Source organism: Parasteatoda tepidariorum, chromosome 11 (genome assembly GCF_982258835.1).
Source record: "Parasteatoda tepidariorum strain Cologne lab strain chromosome 11, Ptep-v5.0, whole genome shotgun sequence".
NCBI classification, from domain to species: domain Eukaryota; kingdom Metazoa; phylum Arthropoda; class Arachnida; order Araneae; family Theridiidae; genus Parasteatoda; species Parasteatoda tepidariorum.
Genome location: NC_141765.1, coordinates 41,395,170 through 41,409,533, shown reverse-complemented (window position 1 = coordinate 41,409,533; position 14,364 = coordinate 41,395,170). Strand labels below are relative to the sequence as shown.

At 28.2% G+C, this 14,364-nt stretch overlaps 1 protein-coding gene across 1 annotated transcript in view; it reads left to right on the top strand.

The window, feature by feature from the left end:
• The first annotated feature begins 3,446 nt into the window (after positions 1-3,446).
• LOC107453301 (CWF19-like protein 1) overlaps positions 3,447-14,364 on the top strand; it is a 45,975-nt gene continuing 35,057 nt past the window's right edge. The window contains exons 1-4 of the mRNA XM_016070081.3: positions 3,447-3,718; positions 7,441-7,525; positions 11,417-11,492; positions 13,670-13,768. Of these exons, the coding sequence (XP_015925567.1) occupies positions 3,702-3,718; positions 7,441-7,525; positions 11,417-11,492; positions 13,670-13,768 (277 nt within the window). The 5' untranslated portion in view covers positions 3,447-3,701. The remainder of the gene's footprint in view (positions 3,719-7,440; positions 7,526-11,416; positions 11,493-13,669; positions 13,769-14,364) is intronic.

The window sequence follows — 14,364 nt, the reverse complement described above, 5'->3', positions numbered from 1 at the left end:
AGACGCGGTTCCCAGCAGATCACCGAAGTCAAGCATCACTGGCTGCGGTCAGTGTGCGGGTGGGTGACCCACTTGGATCAGTCTGCGTAGGGACCGAGGGTGTGCGGTATTGGTCCTCGTTAAACTGTGCTACCGTAAAGTGCTCGACTTCGCGTGCAGGTCGTTGGGCTACCGAAGCAGGGGTGCCATCCCCTCTGCAGAGGATCAAAATTGTGATGGCATGTCTTCGGATCATCCTCAGGGATGTTTCCCAGACCGTCGCCAATAGCCCATTGTGCAGATCTAGTGCGACGTAAATGAACTACAACTCAACTGCAACAATCTTAAGACACGCCACTCGCCAGCTATTGTCTGTTAGCTTTCAGTTAGTTTGTTACTGAAACGTTTTCCTGGTTTTCACTTGTGCGTAACGGAAATTCTAGTTATTTTCATTCAAAATATGATTTCACTCCTCTATTTCAATTACAAGTTACTTTGATATCTGGGTTGTGTACAAAAATAGGAAGAGCATTTCACAACATTTACTAAAATGATATGCTATATATCAAGGATGATAAAAAAAATGATTGATTAATACAAAATAATTTCATTGCTATAATGAATATTTAGATGGAATCCTATTATTACCGTTCAGCAATCTCAAAGACTTTTTCGTGGTTTTCCTTTGCATGTAACGCAAAATTTGATTTGTTTCAATTTTAATTAAATTGATTCAATTTAAATTGATTTAGTAAATGGGCAAAATTAGAAGAATGTTCTTCCCAAATACACTATTTCCCTAGTCAATAACACAGGAAAGTGAGTTCTGCTATGAGGTGAGAAATGTAAGTTAAAATATTACTTTCTACGTGCAGAACCGTCAGTGGGTTAAATAATATATAGGTTACTACAATAGCTTTTATAAATATGATTTTACTCTGCTACTTGAATAGCAAGTCACTTTGATTTCTGGGTTGTGTTAAGAATTAAAAATATAAGAAACGTGTTTCACAACATTCACTAAAGTGACAGATTGTCTGTCATGGATGATAAAAAAAATTATTGATTAAAAAAATAATTTCATTGCGATGCGATAATGAACATTTAGCTGCAATCCCGTTACCGTTCAGCTATCTAAAAGACTTTTTCAAGGTTTTCCTTTGCATATGTGACGCAAAATTTAAATAATTTGATTTAATCTTAATTAAAGTAAGTTATTCTTATAACTTTAATGATTATGATTGTACTCCGATACCTAAATTACGAGTTACTTCGAATTCTGTGCTCAATTGCATGAAAATATGAAGGGCGTTTCGTTATATGCACAAAGATGATCAGCCATTTATCAAGGATGATAAAAAAAATAATTGATTCCTGAAAAATAATTTCTTTTCGACAATGAACATTTAGCTGGAATACCTTTAACCGATAAAAGCAATCTAAAAAAAAATTTTTTTTTTTTTTGTTTTCCTTAGCGTGTACCGCAAAATCTTATACTTTTAATTTTATCTTATCATGGGTTGAGTTAAAAAGAAGAGCTTTTCGTTATATTCAGAAAGATGATACCCTACCTATTTTATAATTTTATAACCGACGTCGAAAAGCCGACCTAATTTTGTGTTTACGACTACTGATGTTCAACTTCGTTGACTTGTAATTTTGAACCCCATCCAGCTGACAAGGCAACTCCTGGATCAAGTATGGGGAGAAATTTGCCTTCGCGGAGGACTTCTTAATGGAATTGGCCCGCAATTGCATTACATGGAGAGGAAAATCACGAAAACCTCACGCAGTTTGCCTGACGGTCAGATCTATTTTATTTTATAACCGTTGTTGAACAGCCGACCCAATTTTTTGGGTTTACGACGACTATATGCTCATTACCGTTACCTTGTAATTTTAAATCCAATCCAGAAGACAAGGAAAGTCCTGGCTCAAGTATTGAGAGAAATTTGTAACCGTGGAGGACTTTTTGATGGAACTAATCTGCATTTGCTTTACACGGAGAGGAAAACCTCCAACGGTTAGCCTGACGGTAAGGGGACTCCTGATCTTCCGAGCCGCAACGACTCCGCCCGATTAATAATAAAAAATAAAAATGGTTGCATGTAAAAAATAATTTCATTGAAGTAATTATGAACATTTAGCTTGAATCCTATTGCAGACAAGTGATCTGAAAATATTTTTCGTGGTTTTCCACTTGCGTGTAACGCAAAATATGGTAATTTTAATTTCATCTTAGTTAAAATAGATTATTTTTATAACAACTATAATTATTGTTTTACACCTATACTTATTAAATTGCGAGTTACTTTGATTTTTGGGTTGGGTAAAAATCACAAAATATATGAAGAGCATCTTGTTATATTTACAAAGATGATTGGCTGTCTGTCAAAAACGCTAAAAAAATTATTCATCATATAAGAAAATTAATTGCCATTACTGAGCATTTAACTGGAATTCTTTAAACGTCAAGCAATCTGAAAGATATTTTCGTGGTTTCCCTTTACGTGTAACGTAAAATATGATTGTAGTCTTAAAAAAATGTTCATAAAGGCAGCAATGCTTAAATATTTGCATAAATTATGAGTTATTTTATCTTTTTTCCTTGTAAAAATAAAACAAAATAAAAATAATTTGATTGATTATAATTCATTAGCAGGGTAGATAGTCATTTGCGGATATTAAAAAATGATTTGGCAGATTTTGATACGGATATATATATTATATATCTAATAATAATAATTGAAATAATTATTCGTGCAAAGGCATTCATAAAGATCAGAAATTGATAGATGCTCCATACAATTTAATTCATAATAAATGTTACGAATAATTATTTTGATGAAAAGGAATTATATTTTAATTCTCATAAGAAAATTTAACAAATTTACGGTCGCATTGCTTATATTTGTCAAAAAAACGCTTCATTTAAAGCATTTTTAATTATAACGATTTTAAAACATAGTAAACTAATAAAATTTTAAGTGTTTTAGTTTTGAATTCATTCTGTTAAATCATATATTTAAGTGTAAAAAAATTGCTGAAATAAGCATTTATACATCAGTTATAACAGAACCAGACGCTTCAAACTAGTAACTATGGTTGAATAAACATATATCCTTCCTTCGGTTTTAATTAACACAAGTTCTGAAAGCCAAAACTAAACAAAACCGAAACTTAAGTATATAATTGCCCGTAATCTGAATAATCTGTGGCTTTAAAACTTCAATAAACAAATAAATAAATTACGAGTGATCTAAAGACATCTTTAAGATATATACAAAATAATGTACTGGTTTTCAGAAATAAAAAAAAACTAGAATTGAAATTAAATTGCTTTTTAATGATCAACACTGATTACGTGCAATGCTTAGAAACGGCTGGGATGTCGGAAAATAATGTACTTAAAGATGCGAGCGCCGCTTTCTGTGCGTTGTTTTGTGCAATAGCCTGTAGCTTATATTAGTCCTTGGGAAATACAGAGCTATAAACTTACGCAAAGAGCTCGTCGGTCGTGTTTCAATAAACTACAATCAATCTATCATAAATTATGTTTACTATTTGAATCTGTTTTAGTGTTTACATCAAACTCCTCGCAATTTTTATAAATCTTAATAATAAATTGTACAATTTGTTCTTGTGCATGTAGTACTTATTTAATCTTTATAGTTTTTTTTTTTAAATCTGTACTTTTCTTGTATTTAGCACTGTTTATCAAAATGTCAGAATTGAAAATGTAGGTTCTCAAATTGCTTCTCATTATTTATTTGTGTTGTGTTCTCCCTTTGCATTTGTATACATACTGATATTGTTTAGTTAGTAGTTAATATAAAATTGTTCAACTTTTAAACTATGAAAAATTTTGTAATTCCTTTTTCGAACTAGAGATCGAAAAAGTTATTACAAAATTTCTCCGGTGCTAATGAGAACCTTACTTTGTATAGGCTCAGATTAACCAATCAGATACTTTGACCGCCTCATATAAACCAAAATTATTATTAATTGAATGAATTAGTCTGCCCTTTCAAAACTATATACTGCAAAGTAGCAGAATGATTTTTAAAATTTTATTTCAATTACATTGAAAGTTAAAATGAATGCCCCTATTTCGTACTTGCAGTACGCAAAATGTGATTTTGCGTATCGTGATCTGTGGCAGAGTAATCACCACGTCTTGGAAACTTCCAGGTAGTGGATCTCGAGAAACTAAAAAAAACATCACTGAAAGGGAGCAAACCGAAAGGTATAACTCAATGCCTCCCCCAGACAAACATCTACTTGTTTTTTTTTTTTAAATTTGCAAGTTTTAAATCTATTTGGCACCTATGTGATTGTAGTTGGTGCAACAGATCATGATACGGAAATATCCCCTAAAATTATATATTCATATGAATGTACATGCATGTGGTGGTAATATATAAAAGTTTTAAAGCCCGAAATAATATTCTTGACAAACTTTGTGTAGCGAGGACGATACAGCTGTTATGCAAGCTTTCAAGGTGTCTACTTGTCGCTAAAATCATATAAGCTCTGAAAAAGTCACAAATTTGAGAAAAGGGCACAAAAATAGGAAAAATGTTTCTTTTCTAAAGTCACAATTTTTTTTCTTTTCAAGCACTATGAAAAGTGAAAACTCAAATTCGAAATTTTAGCTTCATAATTATTATTAATAATATTTTAATAATTGTCGAAAAACTCAATTGTATGTATAATGAAATTGTTATGAATAGAGTCACTCGGAGTAGTTATCTTGATTTCATAATTTATGTGTCATAATAGCTTCTTAAAAACATCTATGTGGAAATCGCCAAAAAAATTTATACCTACAGAAAACGGCGTGCATGCTGTATATACTATGGAGTCATTGAAAACCAAGCGCGTCTAAAAGTGAAAACTCAAATTAACAATTTGTGTATCAAATTAAAACTATCAGAATTTTCTTTTAAAAGAGAAGGGATCAGAAATGTCCTAGATTACAATAGAGTTGTTGTGAATAGAGCATGCAAAAAGTGAACTGAAATGTGTAATTGGCGTATCATAATAACATAAAAATTTAAAAATCACATGGAAATGGCTAAAAATTATGTGCATTTACAATTTAATTGTTGAGAATGGAGTGCCTCAAAAAGTGTAAAATCAATTTCAAAATTTATGTGTTGTGATAACATTATTTTAAAAATATTGGAATTTGAAAAACTAATGCATAGTTGAAGAAAAACTATTGGAAATTGATGGATATTTACAATAGAAACATCAAGAAAGATTTTTTTTATTTCCAGCAGCAGCGCTTGATATACATTATTCTCTGGAGTGTAAACACTCTGCACAGACCCATAAGGAATAACAACAAATTAAACAAAAATTTAAAAACATCAAAACATTCAAAATACTAAAACAATTAGAACAAAGAAACATTAAATAGAATATCAACAATAGAAATGTAAACAGAAAATCAGTCAGTTAGCAGTGCCTGCAACTGTTCCCTAGCATTCCAGTATCTGTCATAGTTGTTGCCATTAACTGCAGGTCAGACCCCCAGATGCTCAGCATTCATTGGGAAGTCCTCCCCACACAAGACACAGTTTAGATCGGGAAAGATATTAAGTCTATGGAGATGAGCAGCAAGGCAGTTGTGTCCGGTTTCCAACCTAAAGCAGCAACCGCATTTCGTCTCGGGTGATCAGAGATCTTATTCCTCGGGTGATCAGGAGTCCCCCTCCAGACCACATCACTAATTTGTTCATTTAAATTATTTTCATGACTCTTAATTATCGTGTTTTTAATTATTCTGCTTATGGTAAAGTAAGTAATTTCTCTCTGGGAACTCTATAAAATACCAGTTCCTCTTTTAGCAAGAAGATTTACCATCTTGTTTCCATAGATATTACAGTGAGAAGGAACCCACTGTAACACAATATTCTTTTTTAAGGACAAAAGTAAGTCAGGAGAGAAGAACGTAAAAAATTGAATAGTAAAATTCGCGTATTATTGTATCATATTAAAAATAACTGAATTTAATAAGGAAAAGCATGCAGAGAAGGTTGAGAAACTGTCAGAAAATAACATAGATTTTCAATGAAATAGTTAGTTGAGCACATCAAAAATTGATCATCAAATTTGAAATTTTTGAGTCATTATAACATCACATTAAAAATATGGGAATTAAAAGAATAAGGAATAGATAATACGGTACATAACTGATTATTCGGTATCCAAAAAACAGGAAAAAATTTTACTTGGTTTTCCCGCCATTTCGAACGAGAACAGTTGAGGCAAGATGCAGAAAGTTTACTCATCCTTGAAGTTGAGTAGAGGAAAAGGAGGAGTACTATACTTTAAGAAAATGTAATATGCTTCATAGAGACTTCAATATTTCTTCCTTAACCTTGAGATCTTTAAGTTGAAAGGGGGTGGGGAAGAGACAAATTTTTTATTTTCTCCTGTGTGTCAGAAAGAATCAGTGGTTCTCTGATAAGCTGCTATTAATCAAGCATAAGCTGTTAATCAAACATTTGTTTTCTCCTTTTTTGATTTAAGAGAGGGAGGGGAAATTCATTGCACATGCATGTCAGTGAATAGTAGGCAGGGTCTAATACTGGTTAATTTTACTACCATTTATCGGCAATTTCACAAAAAACAACATGGCTAAAATAATAACTTCAAAAAAATTGTTGCAGTAAAATTGGCACATTCACAAAAATCTTAAATATCTTAGCAAAATCAACACCTTCCCAGAAAGAATAAAAAAATGGGATCTGTAAAATTTTATTAAACATGTGGCCCTTTTGCAGAAAAGTAATTCATGTACATATTTCATTAGATCGTGAAACTAGTGCGAGAGAGAGAGTTTAATGACACATTCTCCAACCTAATCTTATTCAAATGATTTAAAAAATCACAATTAGTATTCACGCGTTTTAAAAGTCAGAAGTGATTCTTCTTGTAATTTATAAATCACATCATGATTTGTGCTCAGGAGCTTTGAAAATAATGTGTTGCCACTCTTCTTTTCACAATTTAAAAATCACACATTTCGTATTCACAAGATTTAAAAATAATATGTTGTCATTTTTCTCACAATTTAAAAATTACGCATTGTGATTCATATTCACGTAATTTAAAAATCACATACTTCAAAAGGATGTTCCTTTTATTAACTGTATATCTTGAAAGCTTTCTACTGAAAACAATTTTCAGTGTTATAAATGACAACAAAAGCTATTGCACAATATAACACTCTCAAATCTCTTTTATTGCTATTTTAGCATTACGTGTATTTGATTATAATCAAAAGCTCACTATATTCCATGCACAATAATGAATTGTTGCTGTAAAAGACTTTTACTGTATTTTATCCTAGATGATATTGGCATTGATAGTAGTATGTTATCGTTTGAACTTATAATGCATATTTTGTGACGGTAGGAAATAAATTTAAAGTATTTGCTTTGTTTTCAGATTAGTTTGTGGAGATGTCCAAGGTCAATTTAAATCCTTTTTCAGTAAAGTTGGCATGATTCATCAAAAAAAAGGTCCTTTTGAAGTAATATATTTTTATTATTGATAATAAAAAAGAAAAATAATTTTAAATGACATTAAAAAAATATTCGTATTTCCTGGTTTAAGAACATGTTGAAGTTGATTGTAACTATTGAACATTAGTTTTATTTACAAATCATTAAAAAGAGCAATTACTAATGAAAATTGATATTTTGTAACAAAGTTTGAAAATGATATTTTGTAAGATTTTAATCAAACTCACTAAAATGTCCCTTTACCTGTTCTGCTCCTAAAATCTTCAAATATGTCTTTCTTTTATGTATAGTAAATTCTTCAAACAACTGTGCTTTGCATGACTGTGTTTCCTTATAGTATCAAATGTGACAGTTGTGTTACAAAAACTTAGCTTAGAAATATTTCTGTGGTTGCAAAAATATAATTAAATATTGTAAAAAACTTCCCTGTTGATTACCAAAATTTCAAAATGTCCATGTCATAAAAAAAATCCGAAACATTTTAACCAAAATTTAGAACACAGCAAAAGGATAGCAATTGCACATGTATTAAAATGGTTGCAAATAAAATTAAAAAAAAAAAATTTCTATTGCGATTTGATTTCAGAAAGCTTCCAATGAAGATCAGTCAACTTAAGATTGTTTGCATAAAATTGCTTTTGAGTATTAGAATTCGTTCAGAACTGAAGAATTTCAAATTGATTCATTAAAAAGAAATCCTTTTTATTATAAAAGTGAATTTATCAAAACAAATTTAAAGACTGAGGAAAAGTGAGAATTTTTTTTTATCTCTTCTTGTCATACAAAAGTTAATTTTAAAATAAATTGACTTAAATGTTGAAAGAAAAAATTAAAAAAAATTATAGAGTTATATGAATACAAATTAAATGCTTCAGTTAAAGGAAATTTATGGTGTTTAAAATGATTTAAATTAAAAAAACAAAACAATACCCGAACTCAAAATAAGATTCAGCATTTAATTAGAAATATATTTTCAACTTAAGAAATTTGATGTTTAGTGAATTATGTGAAGTTTATAATTGTTATTTCTGTAATGGCGTTTTAAGCTACAAAAAATTAGAAGCAAAGTTATGAAGAGTTAACAGTTAAAAATTCATATAATCCTATATTTTTAAGTTTTGTGTGTGGTAATTGTATTAAATAATATCGTTTTTTTAAATATCACGTGAAAATGCAAAACAAAACTGCAGAAAAAAAGGTTAGAAAAATAACTCGCAATTACGAGGAAATCAGCACAAATTAAGCATATCAAAAAGTGATTATTTAAATGTTCGAGTCATATTAATACCTTATTTAAAATCTTGAGATTTTCATTTAAAATCTGAGAAAGATTTCATTGAATTACGATGAAATCCGCAGAAATAAAGCATACATTTAAAGCACCGAAAAGTGGTCGACTTCGCTCTCAGGTCGTCAGGCTACCAAAGCAGATGGGCCATCCCCTTTGCAGAGGATCAAAATTGCAATGGCTTGTCTTTGGATCATCCTGAGGAATGTTTTCCTGACTGTCGCTAATAGCCCATTGTGCAGCTGTAGTACGACGTAAATAAAGCACCTACCTTCCTGGATTTTCAAAACCACAGAGAAATTTGCAGCAATAACTACCAGAAAATAATAGAAAAATTATTTATGATGGAAAAAGTGGTATGTTAGAACCTTGCTTTTGAGCTAGACTGTTAACTGAAGCTCTGAGATAAACAATACAAGAAAAGAATTATATATAATATTTTATTTCTTGTGAGAAAATAAGATGTTTTCTTAAAAACATGCATATTTTATCAAAATAAAGTATCACAATCTAAAGTAAACAAACAAAGGAATCTGTAGGGAAGTTATATATTTAATAATTTCTTTTTTTGGACAAAAAATGTTATAAAAAAAAGTTGCAATTACTTTTAGAATTTTGAATAGTAGTTTAATGAAAATGAATTTTATGTTTTTTCATTTTATATTAAGTATTATATAATATATTTCTTAGAATCTTTCTTATTTTAATATAAAAGGCTAGATAAAAATTTATAATCACCAGTTGTCTAAAAAAATCTCTTTTATTTCTGATTATTAATAATTAAGTAAAAGTTATATGTTAATTTTTATTTAAAAAAACTGTAATTCATAAATATTTATTTGCGATGTTTTTTAACAAATATTATCAGTTTATAAATTAAACATGCTATTTCTAATAAGTAAATTATAAATAAATATATTTAATTATGCAGATTTTTGTATTTCATATTAAGTAATAATTTGCTCAACTATGTTAATGAAACACTGATTCTGTTTTTGTCAGAAAAAGAGTATTATAATTTTGAGATAATATTGTGTCATATTTCATTGTTTATTTGCAAGAAATTTTTATACATTATTCTAATTTTAGGGTGTTGAAAGTTTTATACATGTAAACATTTGTTTGTTAATTTATGAATACTTTAAAAGATTTTTTAATCTAGTAAATATATAATGTACTATTATATCAATTTTTTTTTTAAAATTTATAGTTTCAGATTAGATGTAGTTAAAAAATTACAAAATATGTTAAGACTACATCAATGAATTTGCTTTTTAAAACAGAATAAATGTCTTTAATAATCACAATAGTCAGATCATTTAAAGTGCATCGTTCAGATAACCTATCTATGAAATACAAATTTTATTATTAAAATTATATTAATACTAAAATTTGCATGTTTTACACAATATTTATATATCGAGCACAGTAGTAACAAAGTCAAGCTTCAGTGAGCAAATATATAATTGTTTTTTTTATTTACAAATATTTTTTTCCCTCTTTAAATTTAACATTACAACACTTATTAGCATATTTTACCTTCTTAATTTCACTCACAACTGCACATCTAAATCAAAGCAAAATTAATTCGAGCACCTTTTGACACGGAAGCATTGTTCTAATGACCTAAGTTGACCACTCCACAAACAGGCCAATCAGGGTTTAATGCTCTGATAGTGCTGATATTTAGTTATGCAAACTTGCCATAACAAACCACATCTTTAGGAGTAAGTTTTACCCAGTGGACATTTTTACAAAGCCTTTAACTAATTTTGATCATAAAAAATTCAGTTCAAAATCATTTGTAATAATGATGGATTTGTATCAATGTGTCTGATATTTTGTACTTACAACTTGAAGTAATCTAGTAATCTACATGAAGTAATCTAGTATATTTTGTATCAATTAATTTTCAAAGTACAAAATTTTTTCTAGCTGACAGCTTCAAAAATGCTTTGTATCGTTTATCAATTGCAAAATTATTTCAATTTGTCCATAATATCAGTTTCATTTGGTTCTGACAGAATTACTAATAAGTTTTGAGTAGCAGTTGCTTTTGATCTGGATTAAAGTAACCGGACTAATCTATGGACTCCACTTGTGGATTAATCATTACCGAAGCAGTTTGTTTTTATAATTATTTTAATGCAGCTAATACCTGATGTTTAACATAGCTTTATTTGTAGTTAATTAAACTATTTGATTTTTTTTGTGATGTATTAAATTACTTTACCATAGTTTAAATTTTTTTTTCTTTTTTGTCAAACTACAAAAACTATTAAATAATTAGCTCAAATGCTTATTGTTAAAAAAATTGTAAATATTTTTAGATTTTGCATTCACTTTAGTTTTTTGATGAAATATTTTCTAAATATTTTGATAAAAGTTGCAACAGATTTATTGATTTCACTTGTTAAATATAAAAAAAAAAAAATCTTTTTTAATTAAAACTTTCCAAAACTCTCAATTTAAAAATTAAGTGTGTTATGTTTAGTGTTAAGCTATGCAATGTTACTAACCAAAGAAGGCATTTCTAAATATGCTTGTTTCAAATGTCTAAATATTGAAGAATGCCCTATATGGCTCATTGACATTTGTATTAAACTTGCAGTACTTACTTTGTGTTGGAAACTTTTTTGGTCCTGGAGATGAAGAATGGCAAGACGTACTGAAGGGTAAAATAACAGGTACAAGTAATTAGAATTTAGTTGTTTTTAAATGTTTTTTATATTTGCTTGGAAAGTTATGGTTGAAGGAAATGTATAATTTGCTAAAATAAAATTTTACTCTTTGAATAATATTTGACCTTATGAATGATTAAATAATCAGATTTTCATGTACTATGAAACAATTCTTAATGGTTTAGAGAACGCACCTTAAATACATTAATTAATTAGTTAGTATAGAAAATATTTTAAATTACAAAATGAGATGCAGCTTACTCTTATTACTCTTTTTGAAAAATATTAAAAATTTTTTATGAGATTAATATTTCACTCTACAGTATTTACAAGTATTGCACCTTTCTAAATTTTAAAAGGGGTACCTTTTTTTATTTTGTGACCCTTTAATCCATGACCATTAAATACTACTTTACGAGAAGTTGAGGATTGTGTGGGTGTTTTTCTTTTTTCATTTATGCCTTAATTTTTCAAAAATTACTTTTGTCTAAAATTCTTAAAAAAAAAAGTAAAGTATTACATCAGGTTTTAAATGTACTATGCCTCTTTCCTGCTGAATGATGAGTGACACTGTCATATTAAACTGGGACATAGTCAATCTGACTTTCGACTGGTAGCTATATTCCATAACACACCAAGTCAAAATTACTAGAAGATTGGTTAAAGTGTCACAATATCACCTTGAAGCCTATAATATACCAGAGAAATATAACGAAAATTTTATTTTTAATTTCTGTTCGGATCGGTTAACTTAATTTATGAAAAATTCAAAACATATTCATAATATTCCTACTCCTGGAAGTTTCTCAGTGTAGGAATGTTGTAATATTAATTTGCTGCAATAAAATGTATTTCAGTTGGAAAAAAGAAATTTTTTCATAATTTCTATAAATACCCAGCTGTATAGTTTTATCCGATCAAGTTTTTGCGCACTTCCTTAGAATAACAAATTTACAGTCAAAAATAAAACTTTTTTTTACATGAATTTTTGTTTTTATTTTTCAAGCTAAAGATATGATTTATCATGCAAATAAAAATTTAAGTAGTTCTGTTATTGAAATTGCTTGAAAAGAAACCTTAAGGACTCAGTTTTGTTCATTCCCGTATTTATAAAATTTTTCTATATTCAAATTTTTTTAAAAAAATTTTTCTGTTTTTTAAAAAAGTTATAATTTTTATATTCAGAATTTTTCCAAATCTTACTAAAACTTTTCATTCAAAATTTAGTTTTTGTAATTATTTCCCATTGATGGTCACTTAACAAATCAAGAGTAATGTTGAATTGAAAATACTTTTTTATAATTATAATTACCTTCAGTTCCAACAAAATAGAAAGTTTATTGCCTTTTTATCACTAGCATTTGCTTTGCATTTCTTTATGAAGTATAATAGTGTGTTTCAAAATTATTTTCTGATAAAACAAACATTCTAATTTTTTTAAAATAACTTTTTAAATAATGGCAGATAAAAATAAAATTGATTCTTTATGAAAAAATAAATAATTAATTAAAAAAATACAGCTTTCTAATCTTTTTGCAACACTTAATACCAGCCACCTTTTTCTCATTTGCGGAACCTTTTATTTTTTAATGATATCAAGAGTAATGCTTTAATTTTTTTTAATTCTTTCTTGGTTTAATGAAATTAATTTAAAGTTATCCTAATTAGTATAAATAGAATTAATTTAAACAGATTGATATTCATTTGAATGTCTATTTAAGTTAGCGTTCTAGTTCCCAGTTTTTCTTCTAAAATTTCTGTGTACAATTGACTGTTAATATTCATTTCGCTACCACTAGAGATATCCACAATAAAGAGCAAAAAAAGTAAAATGATATGCATTTAAATCTAAACTCTGTTCATGTGTGCATGAATAATTTTAAAATGAGTAAAATAAACTCCTGGAAAAAAAATTTCTACAACTAGTTTTAAGCAATTAATTCAAAATATTTTTAGAGAATTAAATTTAAAAAAAGTGTCTGTCAATGCATTTTTCACAATTAACAAAACATTCTCAAATAGTTTATACCTGAATAAGGTTAGGAGATTAATCCTGCCTTATAATTTTAAAATTTATCTTAGCAAACAAAATGGAATTTATAACCTTTTTGCAACATTTCTTATTTTGTATCATTATAATATTAAATTAATGATTTTAAAAACTAAAATAAGTTCATTTTTAGTTCCATTAACTACTTATATATTGGGACCAAATAGAGCAGAACATGTGAAGCATTTTCCTGATAACTCAGAAGAGCTTGCTTCTAATATTATTCATTTGGGTGAGTTTCTAATAATATATTCTGCTAGGATAGTTTTCACTTGCTTAATTCAAACTGACTTTGTAACTGTTTTGTCATTAACAGTCTCAAACCAAATTTTTTATGTTAAATTACTGCAAAGGTTAGAATAATGTGAACGGCATTGTTTTAAGTCTTATGCTTGTCATAATTTCACTCATATGTAAGTGGGAACTTGTCTCTTTACGATGGAGTAGTTATCAAGGAATAGGTGTAGTCTACAGCTTTGGGTACTAGACTCACCTTTACATCTGGTTACATTTAGTCCATTTTTGGCCTGTTGAATTCAGATAAGTTTAAATAGATGGGTTATTTTTTTAATAGTTAGATTAAAAAATCTACCTAGACATAACTGTAGCATATGCTGAAAAATATTTTCCTGAATGCGCTTTTCAAAATTTATATTGATAAAGATAGAACAATTACTGAAGCAAAAATATCAAATATATATTTATTTAATCAATATGTATCTATTGTTTAAAATCTTGTTATATGCATCTTTGATTTAAAAAATTATTTAATTTGTATATATATTATGTAATTTATTATTTATTATCCAATGAATAAATATTTTAAAT